General features: G+C 50.5%; 2 protein-coding genes across 3 annotated transcripts; one reads left to right on the top strand and one right to left on the bottom strand.

Annotated features, from left to right (window-relative positions):
* Positions 1-4,954: 4,954 nt before the first annotated feature.
* On the bottom strand, positions 4,955-12,001 carry LOC308465798 (zinc finger protein with KRAB and SCAN domains 3-like). Of its 2 annotated transcripts, none has more exons than XM_080986054.1 (6): positions 11,869-12,001; positions 10,249-10,742; positions 9,917-9,998; positions 9,531-9,610; positions 8,690-8,816; positions 4,955-7,579 (listed from the first exon to the last, which is right to left on the bottom strand). In XM_080986054.1, the coding sequence occupies exons 2-6, from the start codon at positions 10,648-10,650 to the stop codon at positions 6,837-6,839; spliced, it is 1,434 nt and encodes a 477-aa protein (XP_080842180.1). In that variant the 5' UTR covers positions 10,651-10,742; positions 11,869-12,001; the 3' UTR covers positions 4,955-6,836. The 2 variants fall into 2 exon arrangements, with proteins under 2 accessions (XP_080842180.1, XP_080842181.1); XM_080986055.1 differs by lacking the exon at positions 11,869-12,001 and adding an exon at positions 11,365-11,471.
* Positions 12,002-12,454: 453 nt separating this feature from the next.
* Positions 12,455-18,531, top strand: LOC308465794 (uncharacterized protein). The gene is made up of 6 exons (XM_080986046.1): positions 12,455-12,570; positions 13,802-14,295; positions 14,536-14,617; positions 14,924-15,003; positions 15,718-15,844; positions 16,500-18,531. Exons 2-6 carry the CDS (start codon positions 13,894-13,896, stop codon positions 17,378-17,380), a joined length of 1,572 nt encoding a protein of 523 aa, XP_080842172.1. The 5' UTR covers positions 12,455-12,570; positions 13,802-13,893; the 3' UTR covers positions 17,381-18,531.
* Positions 18,532-18,614: the final 83 nt, after the last annotated feature.

The following is an 18,614-nucleotide window of genomic DNA, read 5'->3' on the forward strand; positions in this document are numbered from 1 at the left end:
TCCCTTGCTAACAGGACCAGGGGTCAGGGATGATGGGAGCTGCAGTCCCAAAACATCTGGAGGGCCGAGTTTGCCTATGCCTGGCCTAGGCCAACCCCAACCTCTCTCACCACCAAAGGAACACAAGCGAATAGCAAAAAGAACCCACAGAAGCGGTGCTGACCCCCCCCATATGTTAAGTAAAATAGAAACATCGCCCCCCCAACTCCAACCCCCTCCCCATTCCCCCCTCCACCTCTTTCCCCCTTCTCTTCCTAAGGTAACACTAACGTCTCAACAAATGAAACTGATTTGCAGAAAATGTAACTTGAAAAAAGAGACATTGCACATACTTTTGTAAACCAAGAAATCTTTAATAAAAAATACGTTGGGGGAAAAAATCTATAGAATCCCTTTGCAGTATCCTAAGTGACTCTTCAGGTTCTGAGTGATTTCATCGGGAACCCGGTTAAGTTGCCTTCCGCTCAGTCGCCCAATTGGTGCCCCCAGCTGAGTCCTGTCTACATGGACGGGCAGCAGTTGTCCGGGTTTTTAGACCCATTCCCAGCCCTGCCTGAGACCCCAGGGCTTGAACCAGGGACCTCCACGAGGCAGGAGATTCGCTCCTCCCAGACTTGCCCCTCGGCTGCATCCGCACTGAACCCTGGCCTGACCTCTTCGCTTCTCCGGTTCAGCACTGGCCTGAGACACAGGCTCAAGGATTCCCCCTTTTCACCCTAATCAGCAGAAAAAGAGGAACTGCCGAGGGGAGAATCACGGGATCCAGAATCGGGGCTTTTTTTTAGGCTCAGCAGGAAAAGGAGTCAAAGAGGAACTGGGGGCGGGCAGCAAATGTTATGAGGGCCAGAATCACTTTCAGGATCTGCAATAAGCAGCAATTTCTAGACAGTTCCCTGGAACTGACATCATGCCTTCGCTTGGCTGACACAGGAGAAACAGATGGTACAGCTGTTCTTCCGGTGCAACTGTCGTCAGGCTCTTGGCTTTTTAAAATAAGTGGCTTGTGATTATTTTTCTAAGAACAGGATAGCCCAGCTGTTGCTGGACCAGGCCAAAGGGGGCCAGTCTAGACCAGCTTCCTGTCCTCACAGTGGCCAAATGCCCCTAAGAACATAGTGTCGTGAACAAAAATCTGCCCTTTTTTCCCTTATGGGGTATCAAAGAGCTCATATATAGTCCTTATGTAGGTTCCCTATTGGTAGGAGAAAAAAACAGAGGCCAACCAGAGAATACTGAGAAGCAAAGCAGCTTGTAAGCCTGATCTTTATTGATCTGTTGCAACAGGGTCCTCACTCACCACACGCAGGAAAGGAGGAGGACCCTGAACCAAAGTGTGTGTGATGGCCTGGGAATCCGATTCAGAGGCTGAACCGGAGGAATCCCCGCCTGCACAGGAGACCCCGCCTCCAGGACCGGCTGAACTGGGGCAGGGCCTTGATTCTGAAGCGCCTGCACCTGTGCCGGATCCTCAGGAGCAGGCACCTGGTGAATCCACTCTGGCTCCGGAGGTGGTTGAGGACTCAGTGCCTACAGGTGAGTCTCCCCTGGGTCCAGTAACCCTTCAGCCTCTCCTGAACTGCAGAGGCTCAGGGCAGAGAGGTGGAGGGAACTGGTTTCTCCCAGGAGGAGTGCTCGCCTTAAGGCCAGGAGAGGTGGGTCTCCTGGGGGCCGGGACCGCCCCTGGCCTCAGAGGAGATAAAGGCCAGTCAGCCCGGTCCCAGGTTGCGGGAGCAACGTCGTTGAAGAGCTGTTTCGGCCAGCACCCAGTCCGGTTCCCCCAGAGTTCCTGTCCTTGCCCGGCTCCTCGCTGCGGACCCCGCTTCGCCTGTGGAGGACTGTCTGCTGACCCTCGACTCAGGTCCTGGACCTCGCCCCACGGTAACCTCCCCCCTGGACCAGCACAGTGTGCCTGCCCTTATATAGACATTTTTAATTCCCTGCCCTGGAGCTCAAGACCACCCCTCCATACATCATACACACATCACAGAAGGGATGTAGCTCAAGACCACCCCCCCCCCCAGATACATCATACCTACATCACAGAAAGGGCGGTCTACAGCAGAAATCTGAGTGCTTTGTTTACCTCCTGTCTGTCAGGTTACCTGTTGAATGGTCACTTGATTGGATTTCCTGGGTAGCCTGGCCAGCCTTTTGTAATGATCAATACTTAGTTCCTGGGCCATGTCACAGGCTCACACCCTTGTCATATCTTAAATGTGCCCTTAAGGCAGGATTTGTGAAGGAAAGGACAATGGGGAGGCTTTTCCATTTTCCTTCGACCTTGCAGAGAAAACATCTGGTCAGTTTGGGAATAAAAAATGGTTTCAGGTCGTTCCTGTGCTGATCTATGTATGTGCTTGGTTGGTACACTTATGAACATTTAACATATATCTAAGACCTCAAAATTCCTATCACAATAGGAATCAAGATAGGCTGCCTCTAGACCTGGAGGTTCCATGAGAACATAATGGATCTGGCCAATAGCCCACCGAGTTCTCACTGCGGCCACTCAGGGGCAGGCAGGATCCGAGCACAAGAGCAGGACTCCCTCCCCTCCTGTGAAGGGAGGCTGTTGGTATGATGGGATTGTCGGTCGCCTCAAGAGATACGCACAAAATGTGATTCATTTATCGAATACCCCCCAAAAATACCCTGCATTTGATTTAGGGCTCTTTTTGCTCTTTTGAGGCCTCAAGACTAAAATGGTCACCTGTTTAGCCTTCTCCACCATGTGGAGAATGCCTTGAGGAAGACCCTGCGAAGCTGTTGTGGTTCCTGAGGAGACTGCCGTCCATTCTGATTCAGCGTTTTCTTGGGGAAAGCGAGAGAAGAAAAAGGGAAGGCAACCTTGGAGACGGAAGTGGGAAACCCAGACCTTTGCCTGGAAAGCGCAGAGAAAAGGTAAGAGGCTTGTTTGCAAAAATAAAAAAATCTGATGGCCTCTGAAGATGACTCCTTCTCCGGGAGCGAGGCATGACAAGGAGCTACAGCTACAGAGAAAAAAGTAACTCTCCAGAACCCAGTTTGGAACTAAGAATGTACGAAGAGCCCTGTGGCTGGATCAGGCCAATGGCTCTCCTGTTCTCACATTCCCCAATCAGATCCCTGCAATGCAAAGCTTGCAAGCAGAATCTGAGAGTAGGTCTATTAATTTGAGACCAAGCAAAAGGTTGCAAAATGGCAGCAAGCTTGTGTTTTCCAGAGCTCTTCGTCTGGAGAGATAATATGCAAAGTGAGGGGCAGGAGGAGAGCCGGAAGAAATAAAAAGCCATCAATGAATGCTTTTTAAAAATGTATCCTGCCGAATGTGTAGCCCAAAGGTCAGCTTGTAGACTCTGTTTGAGCATAGCTTTCCTCCCATTCACCAACTTACCAGATCCTCTCTGGAAACCATCCAATTTGGTGGCTGGCAGTATCACTATGCAGAGCCAATGTGGCGTCATGAGTGTTGGACTAGGACCTGGGAGAGATCAGGGTTCGAATCCCCACTCAGCCATGAAGCTCCCCGGGTGGCCGTCAAGGCCAGTCGCCATCTCTCAGCCTAGCCTACCTCTCATGGTTGTTGGATGAAATGGGGAGAATCATGAAAACCACCTGGAGCTCCTAAGAAGATAAGGAGGGTATAGAAATGTGATCAATAAGCCATGGCTGTGTTGCAGGAATTTATGTATAGGTTGGGGAGGGGGTTGCCCCTCCAGCAGATATCATGCACATGAGCCCACTACCAAAATCAGCACAATCACTTTTGTGGCTTTTGCAATTTGTCCCCGCAAAACACTTCATCGCAGTTTCTTGCTATCTATTCAAAGGGCCTTTGCTGCACGATACCAAATGTAAGAATTCACTGACCAATGTGTCTCTGTACTGGCTCACTGGGAAAACTTCAGAAATTCATCTAGAGATGTGAGCTCAGCTCCTCAGCAGCCCCTCTGCCTGAGGGATAATTCCTGGCATCCTGATACCTGAGTGCCAGACAGGTAGCCATTCCATAAATAACAAACCCAGATGGAGACAAAAGGGTGGGATGAACGTGGCTGGGAAAGAGGGAAATGTAAATATCTCTTTTGCTACACTTGATGGGTGTTTGGTGGAGGGCAAGGGGGACCATGGGGCAGGGTCCAGGATGCTCAGATTACGGCCACCAGACCTCCCCTTTCATGATGTAACCGTGATGTATGAGTGATGTAGTTTGGGGGGGGTGTAACATGGGGCTTAGCAGCTAATAAAAGTTTGGGTTCTCTTTTGTTCAGGGCTTCCATCTTGTTCCACCTGGTGGCAGGTGGGAGTCCTGTCGTGACAGTCTTCAATAAAGACCAAGACTCCTGGCTGCTGTTTTGCTCTGGTATTCCTGGCTGGTGTCCTTGTTTTTTGTCCAAGGGAGCCCTCAGATTTCTCCGTTAACAGTTGCTCCTGTTTTGGGGGAACATACAGCCAGATGCATCCCACGCCTCCTAAAAAAGCACAGCAAACCCATCCCAGTGGTCAGCCAGAACCTGCAGGTCCTCTTGGGAGACTTTGAAAGGGTGGGAGGGAAATTAAATATACGAATCTGTGCAGCTCACATGTGTGAAGTGGATAAGAAAAGAATCAAGCTTAAACTTGCACAGCAGCAGCAGAGTTTAGCCTCAGAGTCAAGTGGCAGTACAGTCGTACCTTGGTTGCCGAACGCCTTGGAACTCATACGTTTCAGCTCCCGAATAATCAAAACCTGAAAGTGAGTGTTCCGTTTTCCCAGCGATTTTTGGAAGCCGAAGCTCCGGCAGCCAATCAGAAGCCGCGCATTGGTTTCCAAACATTTTGGAAGTCAAACAGACTTCTGGAACGAATTCTGTTCGACTTCCGAGGTATGACTGTATAGCGTTAGGAATCTAGGCTATTAGAGCTTTCTTATCCTGTTTACAACACTCCCTTCTGTCTACCCCCTTTGGCAAAGGACAGACCACACGACGCTACGTAAGTTTAAAACGCTTTATTAACAGATTCAAAGGTCTGAGACATGTGTTGTTCCATGCAGCTGCAAGGAGAACGCTGGCAGAATCCTCTTGGGTAGGAAATACAGAATATAGTTCTAAACATGTGCTCTAAACTTGGGAGCAAAGCTTAGACATGTCCTCCTTGGTCAGAGAGAGTGGGAGGAGGGAGGAAGAGAGGTAAAGGGAGGCATGACCTAGCTGGGTCTTGGAGCAGAACTCTCTGGTCTTAACCCCTTCATGCACTAACTAGCTCTCATGCATGGTTATGTTTGACTGCAATTTCCCACAGAAAGTTTCTCACTCTTTTGTGACATCCTGCTGCTTTTGAGGGGCTGCTTTGCCAACCGAGCAACATGCTTCTTTGACTTCTGATGCACCAAGAGAGAGTGGGGACGACGACATTACGGGGCCTCCTTTCCTCCATGCCTCTCATCCTCCCTGCAAAACACCTATAGCAAACTTGTTATTGAGTAGCATCATGGAACTTTAGAGCGGGAAAGGACCCCGAGGAATCCCTTCTGGTGCCAAAACTGCACGATTGGCACTCAACAAGGGGGTGTCAAGCAGAAATAACACAAATATCTCAGGGGGGATATTGAGGGAGAACCTCAAAATAGCTCAATGAGAATGGAGAATACTCAATGGACACAGAACCTGTATTGACTTCCTGGGGGTGGGGGAAAGAGAGAGAACACATGAAGCCTGGGGAGTGGGATGGAGCATTATGGAAAACCAGTCTGGCCAGCAGGAACCCGGAAGAGGAGCCATCCGCACTGCAGGTTGTGTTGCTGGTCAATGGGCTGGCAATAAAGTTCTTTTCTCCTTGTTTCCTGCCTTGCAGTAGGTTGGACAAGATGAGCTTTGGGATCCCTTCCAAATCTATAATTATTCTATGATTCACACCTTTGGACTTTTTGTAAGGAGGAGATGGGCTTTCTTGTCCTCCTCTTGGGAGTGACTTTTCTAGCATGTTGGAGACACCAGCCTTCTGAATAAGCTGCGCTAGACGGATGCTGACAGGAAAGAGGCCATAAACAAGGATCCTTCTGATCTCGATCCAGGCAGGTTTGTGGCTCCCAGATGAGGCGGCTGCTCTAAGTTCTTCCTTAGTATTGTGGGGGGAGTCAACCCTTAAACGCTACCATCCAATGATTGCTCACCTCTTCCCCAGCGGCATTGAGGAAAAGGCTTTGCTGGGGAGTGGGGTGGGAGAGAGAAATTGAAAAATGGAGTTAGCCCTTAAGCAGGGGGTGGGGAGCTGTGAGGACTTGCTATTTTGGGCCCAGCATCCTTTAGGGCACCCTCATTTTTGCCCAGGCCAGTGAACATATTGAGACTCCCTTCTTGTATCTTGAAGCCAGCGGTTCCGGTCCTGCAGCAAGAGTAAACAAGGCGCACCACCATTTTGCAACTTGGAGGCTCTTGAAGTGGCTGTGTCTAAATTGCTCAACGTTGACGGCAACTTCCTCAGTGCTGCCAAACTGCTTTTGTCCCCCTCCCCAGATGTGACAATAAGGAGGTATTCCAGCACCTTGCAAATCTGGATAAGAAGTATAAAGAACTGCTGCCTATATTGGGTGTGAACTCCATGGCCTTGAGAGGCAAGGTCAATTTCTTTGCTGAGTTGCTGAAAGCAAAAAACACTGTTGAAATCCTCATGTACCAAGTATCCAAAATTTAAATTTGTACAAAGGCATGATATGGTTTCTTGCCACTATGGGTTCTTTGACGGGAAGTGAGACTTTCCTTAAAGGTGAAACTCTTCCCACATTCCAAGCACTGATATGGTTTCTCCCTGCTGTGAATTCTTTGATGGGAAGTGAGACGGTCCTTGCAGCTGAAGCCCTTCCCACATTCCAGGCATCAATAGGGTTTCTCGCGTGTATGAATTCTCTGATGGTGCATGAGATGGGTGCTCTGACCGAAGCTCTTTGCAGTCTCTTGGCATTGAAATGGTATCTGCCCATGGTGAATACGCTGATGCCGACGGACGCTTGAGTTTACAGTAAACCTCTTTCCACATTCCAAGCACTGACACGGTTTCTCTCCTGTATGATTTTTTTTATGGTAAATGAGACTCGCCTTCCAACGGAAGTTCTTTCCACACTCCAGGCACCGAAAGGGCGTCTCCGCTGTATGAATTCTTTGATGGGAAGTGAGATGGTCCTTCCGACGGAAGCTCTTTTCACACTCTTGGCATTGAAATGGTTTCTCCCCACTGTGACTACTCTGATGGAGACATAAGCTTGTGCTATTCTCAGAGCATTCCCCACATTTCAAGCACTGATATGGTTTCTCCCCTGCATGAATTCTTTGATGGGACATGAGATGGTCCTTCCGACGGAAGTTCTTTCCACACTCCTGGCACTGAAATGGTTTCTCCCTGTTATGAATTCTCTGATGGGCTGCGAGGTTGGTTCTGCGACTGAAGCTCTTTCCACATGCCGAGCACGGATATTGTTTCTCTCCTTTATGAGTTCTTTCCTGGGAAGTGAGATGGACCTTCTGACAGCAGCTCTCTCCGCACCCCAAATATTTATGTAGCATCTCCACTATATGGATTTTGCTGTGGTCCCCCTTGTTCTTCACTTCTAACATTTTGCCACCTGTAAGGAAGAGAAAAACAGATTCTCAGGAAACCCCCAATTATTGAGCAACGAGAGTGAAAGGTTGTTTTAGTCAAAGAACTGAAGAGATTCAGAGGGCTGAGAAATATCAGCTTTTCAACATCGTGGTGTATCACCAGCTAAACAGACTAGCCAAGTATTTGGCAATATACTGCAATGTTGAAAAAACAAGATGCGCTGGCCTCTGCCCACGAGACACAGGGTGAAACTGCCCCAGCTCTCACCCTGGGAGTGGAGGCAGCTTGCCAGCTGGGGCTTCCTTTAACTGCTCCACTGAGGCAAGGGCTGCTGCACACTCCTCAGTCGAGCAGATCAAAGATGCCGAGGGAAGAACAAGCTGTTTCTCCCTCTGAGTTGTATGAAGGCAGAGTGGGATGGTGGTTTCACTCAGTGGTATATTGCGGGTGAAACCACCGCTGCTCCTGAGTCCCTCTGCGAGCAGCGCCCGCTGGAGGAAGGAACCCAAGTCAAGGCTCCTCATACTGGTCTGGGAGTACATATAGATATACAGATATATATCTTTATGTATAGATATATATATATAGTTCACGGTTTCATTGACTAATAATCACAGGCCTATTTATGGGAACCTGAGATTCAAAAAGCCTGACTCTTTTCTGGGAGAGATATTTTTGGCTCAATCATGGGATCCACTTCATCTCCAAGGTCAGTAATCTCTTTGGTCAACTGAAAATGGGTAGAAGCAAAAACAAAAATACCCGGGAGAAGCCACTTCCACTTTCTTAAGAACTTTGAAACCTACAGTAAGAAGCCCTTATCAGTTCAGACTAGCCAGGCTACCTTCTGTAAAGTTTTATTCTGGATTGTTTTAGTTGACTTTTAATGTAGGTTGCAAACTGCTTTGAGAGTCTTTTCTTAAAAATATAGAGTGGTATAGAAATGAAGTGCAGGATAGTAATAACAACAACTGGAGAAAGAATATTCAAAGCCCAAACAGGAGATAGTTTGGGGAGTGCTAGAATCCCAGAGGCTGGTGCTGCTGAGCTCCATCCAAATACGGAAGGGATGTCACAGAGAGAAATGCGCTGAATTTCAAAACAGAGACCCTGATCCAACAGCGAGCCTTACTGAGAAAGTCCACGATCCCACGATTCTCCGCCATGACTTCCTTATGCAGAGCTCTCTGGTCAGGATCCAGCAATGCCCATTCCTCGTCCGTGAAAGAAACGGCAACGTCTTCAAAGCACACTGAACCCTGAAAGAGAAAAGGAAATGTCCTCCACTCAGACAGCAGGAAGATGATCTGGTGCACTTTGCTCCGGGGTTTTCTGCCTGTTGGTTACTTTTCAGGGATTGTTTTCCTGCACATTTTTATTATGGATGCTTATTTTAACGTATCAAATGAATTCTTCTCTTGCGGCTTTTAATGATGTGCATCACTCATGTTTCAAAGGGGCAGAGGTCAACACTGTGGTCCTCGTGTCATTCTGCCTGCGCAAAGCATTCCAGTCTACCGGAGAGAAGGATCCCCTCTGTCCTCTCCCTGGACGCTGTTCTTGGGGGAAGCCTCCCGACGCCCTAAAGCAAACTTCAAGGGGAGAATGGGGACATTGGAGGAGAGAAGAGAGTGGGGCAAAGGCCTGCTGTGAAACGGATGGGGCAGCTTAGGTGAATCCTGGCCACTGCTATTCATGGTTTGTCAACTGCTTAGAAGCCTATTTCAGCATTCAGTGACAACTTTATAAAGAAAGCAGCAACAACAGAGCGACATTCAGAAGGTTAGCTGAGGTGAGGCAGCTGCTCCTTATTCTCAGCACAGAAACCTTCCTGAATGGCCTTTCCAGCTTTTGTGAAGGGCAACTGTGACAGAAGCCAAGTGGAGCAGGAGTGAGACTCATCACTGGGGCCCAGAGGCCTCCTGGCTGCCCCACTCCTCAGCCTCGTGACCCACACGGCTCCTTCCCCCTACCTGATCCGCTTCCACAGCCACCGCTTCCCCTCTGACACCATGAACAGATGGAGGAGGTTTTGCCGAAGTCTTTCTGTCACCTGCGGGAGACAAAGGTAAGGTCTAGCAGAGCATCTCTTACTACAGATGGGCTTTAGAAAAACCTCGCTGAGTGCATTTGGACATTTGTACCCATTTGGTAGCTCAGTTGCGTACATATTGTAAATCACCCTGAGACCTCTGGGTATAGGGTGGTATATAAATTCAGTAAATGAAATATACGTCTCTCTTCCTTGGGGCTCATGTCTTCAATTGTTTCCCCCCAAACGATTCAAAGAACTCACAGGTGAGTTTCAGAACCCACAGAATGTGACCAAACAGAGACAAACCTCATCCTTCCTCCTTACCCAGTGGCCTCTCTCTGGCGTCCAACCGAGTCCTCTCTGCCTCAGAGGAACCTGAACCCATTCCTGCTAACAGATCCATTCCCTGAAATCACAGAATCATAGAATGGAGTCAGCTAGTCCACCCTCCTGCAATGCAGGAATCTCAACAGAAAGTCCAAACAGAAAGCGGGGAGAAGAATTAGAAAAGGAACAGCAAATGAAAAGATGTTAGGATTATCATATAACACTCCTTGGGTTCCTTCCTATCAAGATGGGCCATGAGTAGAGAATTTGGGGATTTCTCCCTCACGTTGGGAGCCCCTTGGGAGTATCCAGAAGAAAGTCTCTCTCACCTGCTGTTCTTCCTGCTTTCTGTCCTCTGCCTGACTCAGGAGGAATCCTTCGGCCAGGGCCACTGCCTGGGAACTGGTCTCCGCTCCACAGTCCCTCACCCAGCTCTCCATCTCCGCTGGAAGGACAGCCAGGAACTGCTCCATGATCACCAGGTCCAGGATCTCAGCTTTCGTGTGCCTTTCTGGCTTTAGCCATTGATGGTCGAAATGGTAGAGTCGTCTGCAAACCTCACGGGGTCCTTTGGCCTCCTGGGGGCAGAACTGCCTGAACTGCTGGCTCTGCACCTCTGAGCAAGGGGTGTCCTCCTCACCCAGGATCTTCTGCACAGAGTTTTCCCAGAATCCCCCACTGCTCCCATGGCCTCTTCCTGCTTCAGGGCCAGCTGAGTCTTGCTCATCCATCTGTGCTCTCAGGAAACCTCCAAGAGATCAGAAGAAATCCCGTTTTTCCCCTGCCGTGTTCAGTCTGTCCAAATTAGAGCAGCTAAAAAATCCTGCAAAGCAAATGCATTGTTCAGTTATAAAATTAACACTCTGGAGAAAAGAAAGATGTTCCCTGATCAAGCATGGATGAGGCTTGCTAGGAACCTGGCCTGGGCTGCCCCACAGCCCTGATTCTGAGCTTTCTTGAAAGAAAGGAAAAACAAGAAGCAAGGAAAGTTCCCCTGCAAAATGTGTGGGCGCCTTAAGGGCTTCCTTCCCGACCCCCCTTCTCCCCAGAGAGAGAGGAGACTCAGCGGAGTCCAGGAGGCAGAGGAGGGCGGGGTTTCTGCCCTGGAGGACTTCCCCCCTCTTTGCGCCCCCACCCTTTCTAGGAATCCTGCTCAGTTCATTTTAACCTGAGGAGGAATTAAAAAACCTTTTAATGGGGGTGAAAGAGGAGAGTGCAAAATATGGTCTGAAGCTCAACATCAAAAAAACGAAGTTCATGGCCACTGGGCCCATCACCTCCTGGCAAACAGAAGGGGAAGAAATGGAGGCAGTGGGAGATTTTACTTTCTTGGGCTCCATGATCACTGCAGATGGTGACAGCAGTCACGAAATTAAAAGACACCTGCTTCTTGGGAGAAAAGCAATGACAAACCTAGACAGCATCTTAAAAAGCAGAGACAGCACCTTGCCAACAAAGGTCCGTGTAGTTAAAGCTCTGGTTTTCCCAGTAGTGATGTATGGAAGTGAGAGCTGGACCATCAAGAAGGCTGATCGCCGAAGAATGGATGCTTTTGAGTTATGGTGCTGGAGGAGACTCTTGAGAGTCCCATGGACTGCAAGAAGATCCAACCTCTCCATTCTGAAGGAAATAAGCCCTGAGTGCTCACTGGAAGGACAGATCGTGAAGCTGAGGCTCCAAGACTTTGGCCACCTCAGGAGAAGAGAGAGACTCCCTGGAAAAGACCCTGATGTTGGGAAAGATGGAGGGCACAAGGAGAAGGGGACGACAGAGGACGAGATGGTGGGACAGTGTTCTCGAAGCTACCAGCATGAGGGAGGCAGTGGAAGACAGGAGGGCCTGGCGTGCTCTGGTCCAGGGGGTCACGAAGAGGCGGACACGACTCAACCACAACAACGAAGCCGGGCGCTCCTGCTCCCTCTGCCCTCACCCACAGGCCGCCTTCTCACCCGCTTCTGCTGCTCCCCGGTGGAGCCTCCCGCCGCCGAGGCAGTCCGCCCGAAGTCTGGCCTCTCTTCCCGCGAAGGCGCCCGCGAAGCAGCACTTGCGGAGGAGAGAGAGCAGCGCCGCCCCGCCCGGCTCTTCCAAGACGCCGCCGTCTCGGGCGCCCGACCTGCCCTCGTCCTGCATGGCGGGAAGGGCACTTCCGCCCGCCCTCCGCCCTCCGCCCAATCGGGCCTCGCGGCGCGCCCTCGCGCACCACGCCAGCAGCGCCGTCTCCACGCGACGCTTCCGTCACTTCCCGCCCTCGGGGTCCCTCCTCAGAGGCTGCCCTCGTCCAAGATGGCGCCTTCGCCTCTGCCCACCACGGCGGCGGCGGTGCTTTCTCCGCCCGCTTCCCGCGCCGCTTCTGCCCCCGGTGCCTCTCCTCAGGCGGCGCCTCTCGCTCGCTTCCTAGCCGCCTGCCCTCGTCCCTTTCGGCCGCTTTCCGCGCTTCTTCCCTCCCTCCCTCTTCCAAGATGGCGCCTCGGCGTCACGTCGCTAAGCAACCCAGCGCCTCTTCCCGCCTCCTCGCCGCCTCTCCTGAAAAGGCCGCCGGGGAGGACCGGAAATGAGGCCGAGGAGGGGCGGCCGAGACCCCCCTCCCTCACGTCACTTCCTGCCAGGGGGCTGCTGCGCCTGCCTCCTTTTTCCTGCGTGGCGCCTCCGGGGTGAGGCTCCCCTTGGGGGGCGGGGGGTCAGGGGAGGGGGACACGGGGCGCTCCTTCGGGGGGGTCCCTCGTCCACCTGCGGAGCCTCAGAGGGGGAGGGCACCCATGAGGTCCTCTAGTCCAACCCCGCCGGCAATACTGGAAGCTCCAGCTGCTGCATCCATTGCCCTGGGCACTGGGAATTTCCATCTGGAAAAGAAGGAAAGCAAGTGGCAGTCGCAGGAATAGGGGGTGGGTCTTGGCTAGTGGAGCAGGGTGGCGGGGGGCGCTGTGGGTTAAACCACAGAGCCTAGGGCTTGCCGATCAGAAGGTCGGCGGTTCGAATCCCCGCGACGGGGTGAGCTCCCGTTGCTCCTGCCAACCTAGCAGTTCGAAAGCACGTCAAAGTGCAAGTAGATAAATAGGTACCACTCTGACGGGAAGGTAAATAGCGTTTCTGTTCGCTGCTCTGGTTTGCCACATGACCCGGAAGCTGTATGCCGGCTCCCTCGGCCAGTAAAGCGAGATGTGCGCCGCAACCCCAGAGTCAGCCACGACTGGACCTAATGGTCAGGGGTCCCTTTACCTTTACCTCTGCTAGTGGGGTGGGAGGTGGAAGGTGCCTGGGGAGGGGATTCCCCAGCTGAGGGACCACCACCAGGGTGGCCAACCCTCTGCCCACCAGAACACCCAAGAGGGCATGTAGGGAAGGAGGAGGTTCTCCAGATATTGGGGGGCCTCAGCGAACGGCAAATTGCACTTGGAAACAAACTGACGAGCCGTGCAGCTGTGTTTGAAAGAGGAGTTGAATATGTTCCCAAGGGTTTTTGTGAGAGTTGCATGAGGAGGGCTAGATCCATGGATGATGCCCTGAGCTCCTTGCAGAGGAAGGTGGGCGTCTTTAAAGGGAACTGTGAAATAGAGGGGAACCCAGGCAGGAATCTGGCTGCTGTGTTTTAAACTGGTTTCTGAGTCTCCTTCAAGGGCAGCTCTTCAACGCTGTAATAATCCCATGGGATGCAGAGTGTGGCCTGGGGCTGGCAAACAGGCCGGAGCTAGAAATGAGCACTTTCACAGAGGCTGGCTGAGCCTCAAGTGATGCTCTTGGATCCAGGAGTAACCCCAGTGGCAGGATAAGCTTAAGTCTCTCCAAACAGGCACCTTAAGGGATCATCCACGCTTGATCAGGGAATATTTTTCTTTTCTCCGGACTCTGTCAATTTTATAACTGAGTAATGCATTTGCTTTGCAGGATTTTCTAGCTGCTCTAATTTGGACACACTGAACACGGCAGGAGGAAAAAGGGATTTCTTCTGATCTCTTGGAGGTTTCCTGAGAGCACAGATGGATGAGCAAGACTCAGCTGGCCCTGAAGCAGGAAGAGGCCATGGGAGCAGTGGGGGATTCTGGGGAAAATCTGTGCAGAAGATCCTGGGTGAGGAGGACACCCCTTGCTCAGAGGTGCAGAGCCAGCAGTTCAGGCAGTTCTGCCCCCAGGAGGCCAAAGGACACCGAGAGGTTTGCAGAAGACTCTACCATTTCGACCATCAATGGCTAAAGCCAGAAAGGCACACGAAAGCTGAGATCCTGGACCTGGTGATCATGGAGCAGTTCCTGGCTGTCCTTCCAGCAGAGATGGAGAGCTGGGTGAGGGAATGTGGAGCTGAGACCAGTTCCCAGGCGGTGGCCCTGGCCGAAGGATTCCTCCTGAGTCAGGCAGAGGACAGAAAGCAGGAAGAACAGCAGGTGAGAGAGACTTTCCTCTGGATACTCCCAAGGGGCTCCCAACGTGAGGGAGAAATCCCCAAATTCTCTACTCATGGCCCATCTTTACAGGAAGGAACCGAAGGAGTGTTACTTTTTCTTTTTCTTTTGCTGTTCCTTTTCTAATCCTTCTCCCCGCTTTCTGTTTGGACTTTCTGCTGAGATTCCTGCATTGCAGGAGGGTGGACTAGCTGACTCCATTCTATGATTCTGTGATTTCAGGGAATGGATCTGTTAGCAGGAATGGGTTCAGGTTCCTCTGAGGCAGAGAGGACTCGGTTGGACGCCAGAGAGAGGCCACTGGGTAAGGAGGAAGGATGAGGTTTGTCTCTGTTTGGTCACATTCTGTGGGTTCTGAAACTCACCTGTGAGTTCTTTGAATCGTTTGGGGGGAAACAATTGAAGACATGAGCCCCAAGGAAGAGAGACGTATATTTCATTTACTGAATTTATATACCACCCTATACCCAGAGGTCTCAGGGTGATTTACAATATGTACGCAACTGAGCTACCAAATGGGTACAAATGTCCAAATGCACTCAGCGAGGTTTTTCTAAAGCCCATCTGTAGTAAGAGATGCTCTGCTAGACCTTACCTTTGTCTCCCGCAGGTGACAGAAAGACTTCGGCAAAACCTCCTCCATCTGTTCATGGTGTCAGAGGGGAAGCGGTGGCTGTGGAAGCGGATCAGGTAGGGGGAAGGAGCCGTGTGGGTCACGAGGCTGAGGAGTGGGGCAGCCAGGAGGCCTCTGGGCCCCAGTGATGAGTCTCACTCCTGCTCCACTTGGCTTCTGTCACAGTTGCCCTTCACAAAAGCTGGAAAGGCCATTCAGGAAGGTTTCTGTGCTGAGAATAAGGAGCAGCTGCCTCACCTCAGCTAACCTTCTGAATGTCGCTCTGTTGTTGCTGCTTTCTTTATAAAGTTGTCACTGAATGCTGAAATAGGCTTCTAAGCAGTTGACAAACCATGAATAGCAGTGGCCAGGATTCACCTAAGCTGCCCCATCCGTTTCACAGCAGGGCTTTGCCCCACTCTCTTCTCTCTCCCAATGTCCCCATTCGCCCCTTGAAGTTTGCTTTAGGGCGTTGGGAGGTTCCCCCCAAGAACAGCGTCCAGGGAGAGGACAGAGGGGATCCTTCTCTCCGGTAGACTGGAATGCTTTGTGCAGGCAGAATGACACGAGGACCACAGTGTTGACCTCTGCCCCTTTGAACCATGAGTGATACCCATCATTAAAAGCCGCAAGCGAAGAATTCATTTGATACGTTAAAATAAGCATCCATAATAAAAATGTGCAGGAAAACAATCCCTGAAAAGTAACCAACAGGCAGAAAACCCCGGAGCAAAGTGCACCAGATCATCTTCCTGCTGTCTGAGTGGAGGACATTTCCTTTTCTCTTTCAGGGTTCAGTGTGCTTTGAAGACGTTGCCGTTTCTTTCACGGACGAGGAATGGGCATTGCTGGATCCTGACCAGAGAGCTCTGCATAAGGAAGTCATGGCAGAGAATCGTGGGATCGTGGACTTTCTCAGTAAGGCTCGCTGTTGGATCAGGGTCTCTGTTTTGAAATTCAGCGCATTTCTCTCTGTGACATCCCTTCCGTATTTGGATGGAGCTCAGCAGCACCAGCCTCTGGGATTCTAGCACTCCCCAAACTATCTCCTGTTTGGGCTTTGAATATTCTTTCTCCAGTTGTTGTTATTACTATCCTGCACTTCATTTCTATACCACTCTATATTTTTAAGAAAAGACTCTCAAAGCAGTTTGCAACCTACATTAAAAGTCAACTAAAACAATCCAGAATAAAACTTTACAGAGGAAAGTCAAATAACAATGATCAGCCTAGTCTGATCTCTAGGCCTTTTAAAATATAGGATTCAGAGTTGTTAGGCTAGCGGATGCAGATTCTGTCAGGTTTCCGTTTTTGCTTCTGTCCGTTTTTGGTTGACTAAATACTGACCCTGGAGATGTAGTGGATCACATGATTGAGCCAAACTCTCCCAGAAAAGTGTCAGGCTTTTAAAATCTAAAGTTCCCATAAATAGGTCTCTGATTACTAGTCAATGAAAACCATGAACTCTGACATCTAGATCTCTCCAGTTCTTTGTCTATAACAATCTTTCATTTGCATTTCTCCATCATTGGGGGATTCCTGAGGATCTAATCTGTTTTTCTCTTCATTGCAGGTGGTGAAATGTTAGAAATCCGCATAATGGAAACGCTACATAAATATTTGGGTTGTGGTGAGAGCTTCTGTAAGAAGGTCCATCTCATTTCCCAGGAAAGCACTCAAAGAGAAGAGAAACAATATCATTGCTCGGCATGTGGAAAGAGCTTCAGTCACAGAGCCAACCTCACAACCCATCAAAGAATTCATACCGGGGAGAAACCATTTCAGTGCCGGCAGTGTGGAAAGAGCTTCAGCCAGAGCGCCCATCTCACCACCCATCAAAGAACTCACAGTGGAGAGAACCCATACATGTGTTTGGAATGTGGAAAGGTTTTCAGATACAGGCGCACCCTCGCTTCCCATCAAAGAGTTCACACAGAGGAGAAACCACATCAGTGCTTGGAATGCGGAAGGAGCTTCGCCTGGAAGAAATGGCTCACTTCCCATCAAAGAATTCATAAGGGGGAGAAACCCTACAAGTGCTTGGAGTGTGGGAAGAGCTTCAGCGAGAGCACCTCTCTCACTTCCCACAGGAGAACTCACAGCGGGGAGAAACCGTACCTTTGCTTGGCCTGCGGAAAGCGCTTCGGTCACAGGGCCAACCTCGCAGCCCATCAGAGAATCCACACCGGGGAGAAACCTTTTCAGTGCCAGGAGTGTGGGAAGAGCTTTAGCCAGAGCACCCACCTCACTACCCATCAGAGAACTCACAGCGGAGAGAAGCCGCACCCGTGCTTGGAGTGTGGCAAGAGCTTCAGTCACAGGCACACGCTCATTTTCCACCAAAGAATTCACAGCGGGGAGAAACCGTACCAGTGCTTCGAATGTGGCAAGAGCTTTCGTCGTAGCGACAATCTCACAACCCATCAACGAACTCACAGTGCGGGGAAACTCTAGCAGTGGCTGTGTACAGTCATACCTCGGGTTGAAGTAGCTTCAAGTTAAGTATTTTCAGGTTGCGCTCCGCGGCGACCCGGAAGTAACGGAGTGCGTTACTTCCAGGTTTCGCCGCTCGCGCATGCACAGATGCTCAAAATGGCGTCACACGCATGCGTAGAAGCGGCAAAACGCGGCACGCACAAACGCGCAGTCGCATCTTGCATTTACTTCAGGATGCGCACGGGGCTCCGGAACGGATCCTGTTCGTATCCAGAGGTACCACTGTACATATTTAAATTTATGAGACTTTAATTAAATTGTAGGTGGGTGAGGATTGCAACAGTGTTCTTGCCCAGCAAAGAAGTCACCCTCGCCTGTCAGGACCGTGGAGTGCAACCATTAACTCGCTGCCCTAACATTTCTTCACATTGCAGACCCAGATCTACAAAGTGCAATTTGGATTACTTTTTTCACATTGCATCGGGGAAGAGGGTCACAAGCGGTTTGGCAACACTGGTGAGGTCGTTGTCAACCAGTGCCATCTAGTTGCATTTCCAGAGGTGCTCTGGTCAGGAGAGAGAAAGGGAGAGTTTTAGGCAAATGGGCCTTTTTACTCCTCTACCTGGAGAGAAGAGGGATCAACACACTCAAAATACTCATAGAATCATAGAGTTGGAAGAGACCACAAGGGCCATCGAGTCCAACCCCCTGCCAAGCAGGAAACACCATCAGAGCACTCCTGACATATGGTTGTCAAGCCTCTGCTTAAAGACCTCCAAAGAAGGAGACTCCACCACACTCCTTGGCAGCAAATTCCACTGTCAAACAGCTCTTACTGTCAGGAAGTTCTTCCTAATGTTTAGGTGGAATCTTCTTTCTTGTAGTTTGGATCCATTGCTCCGTGTCCGCTTCTCTGGAGCAGCAGAAAACAACCTTTCTCCCTCCTCTATGTGACATCCTTTTATATATTTGAACATGGCTATCATATCACCCCTTAACCTCCTCTTCTCCAGGCTAAACATGCCCAGCTCCCTTAGCCGTTCCTCATAAGGCATCGTTTCCAGGCCTTTGACCATTTTGGTTGCCCTCCTCTGGACACGTTCCAGTTTGTCAGTGTCCTTCTTGAACTGTGGTGCCCAGAACTGGACACAGTACTCCAGGTGAGGTCTGACCAGAGCAGAATACAGTGGCACTATTACTTCCCTTGATCTAGATGCTATACTCCTATTGATGCAGCCCAGAATTGCATTGG

The sequence above is a fragment of the Podarcis pityusensis genome (assembly GCF_964106645.2).
Source record: "Podarcis pityusensis genome assembly, chromosome: 16".
Lineage (NCBI taxonomy): Eukaryota > Metazoa > Chordata > Lepidosauria > Squamata > Lacertidae > Podarcis > Podarcis pityusensis.

Bases quoted from the DNA above. Each gene is read 5' to 3' on its own strand.
- LOC308465794 (XM_080986046.1), top strand. From the start codon at position 13,894: ATGGATGAGCAAGACTCAGCTGGCCCTGAAGCAGGAAGAGGCCATGGG. The intron at 15,004-15,717 runs GTAGGGGGAAGG...TTTCTCTTTCAG, and splicing joins TGGCTGTGGAAGCGGATCAG to GGTTCAGTGTGCTTTGAAGA. The intron at 15,845-16,499 runs GTAAGGCTCGCT...TCTTCATTGCAG, and splicing joins TGGGATCGTGGACTTTCTCA to GTGGTGAAATGTTAGAAATC.
- LOC308465798 (XM_080986054.1), bottom strand. From the start codon at position 10,650: ATGGATGAGCAAGACTCAGCTGGCCCTGAAGCAGGAAGAGGCCATGGG. The intron at 9,611-9,916 runs GTAAGGAGGAAG...TGTCTCCCGCAG, and splicing joins CGCCAGAGAGAGGCCACTGG to GTGACAGAAAGACTTCGGCA. The intron at 7,580-8,689 runs GTAAGGCTCGCT...TCTTCCTTACAG, and splicing joins TGGGATCGTGGACTTTCTCA to GTGGCAAAATGTTAGAAGTG.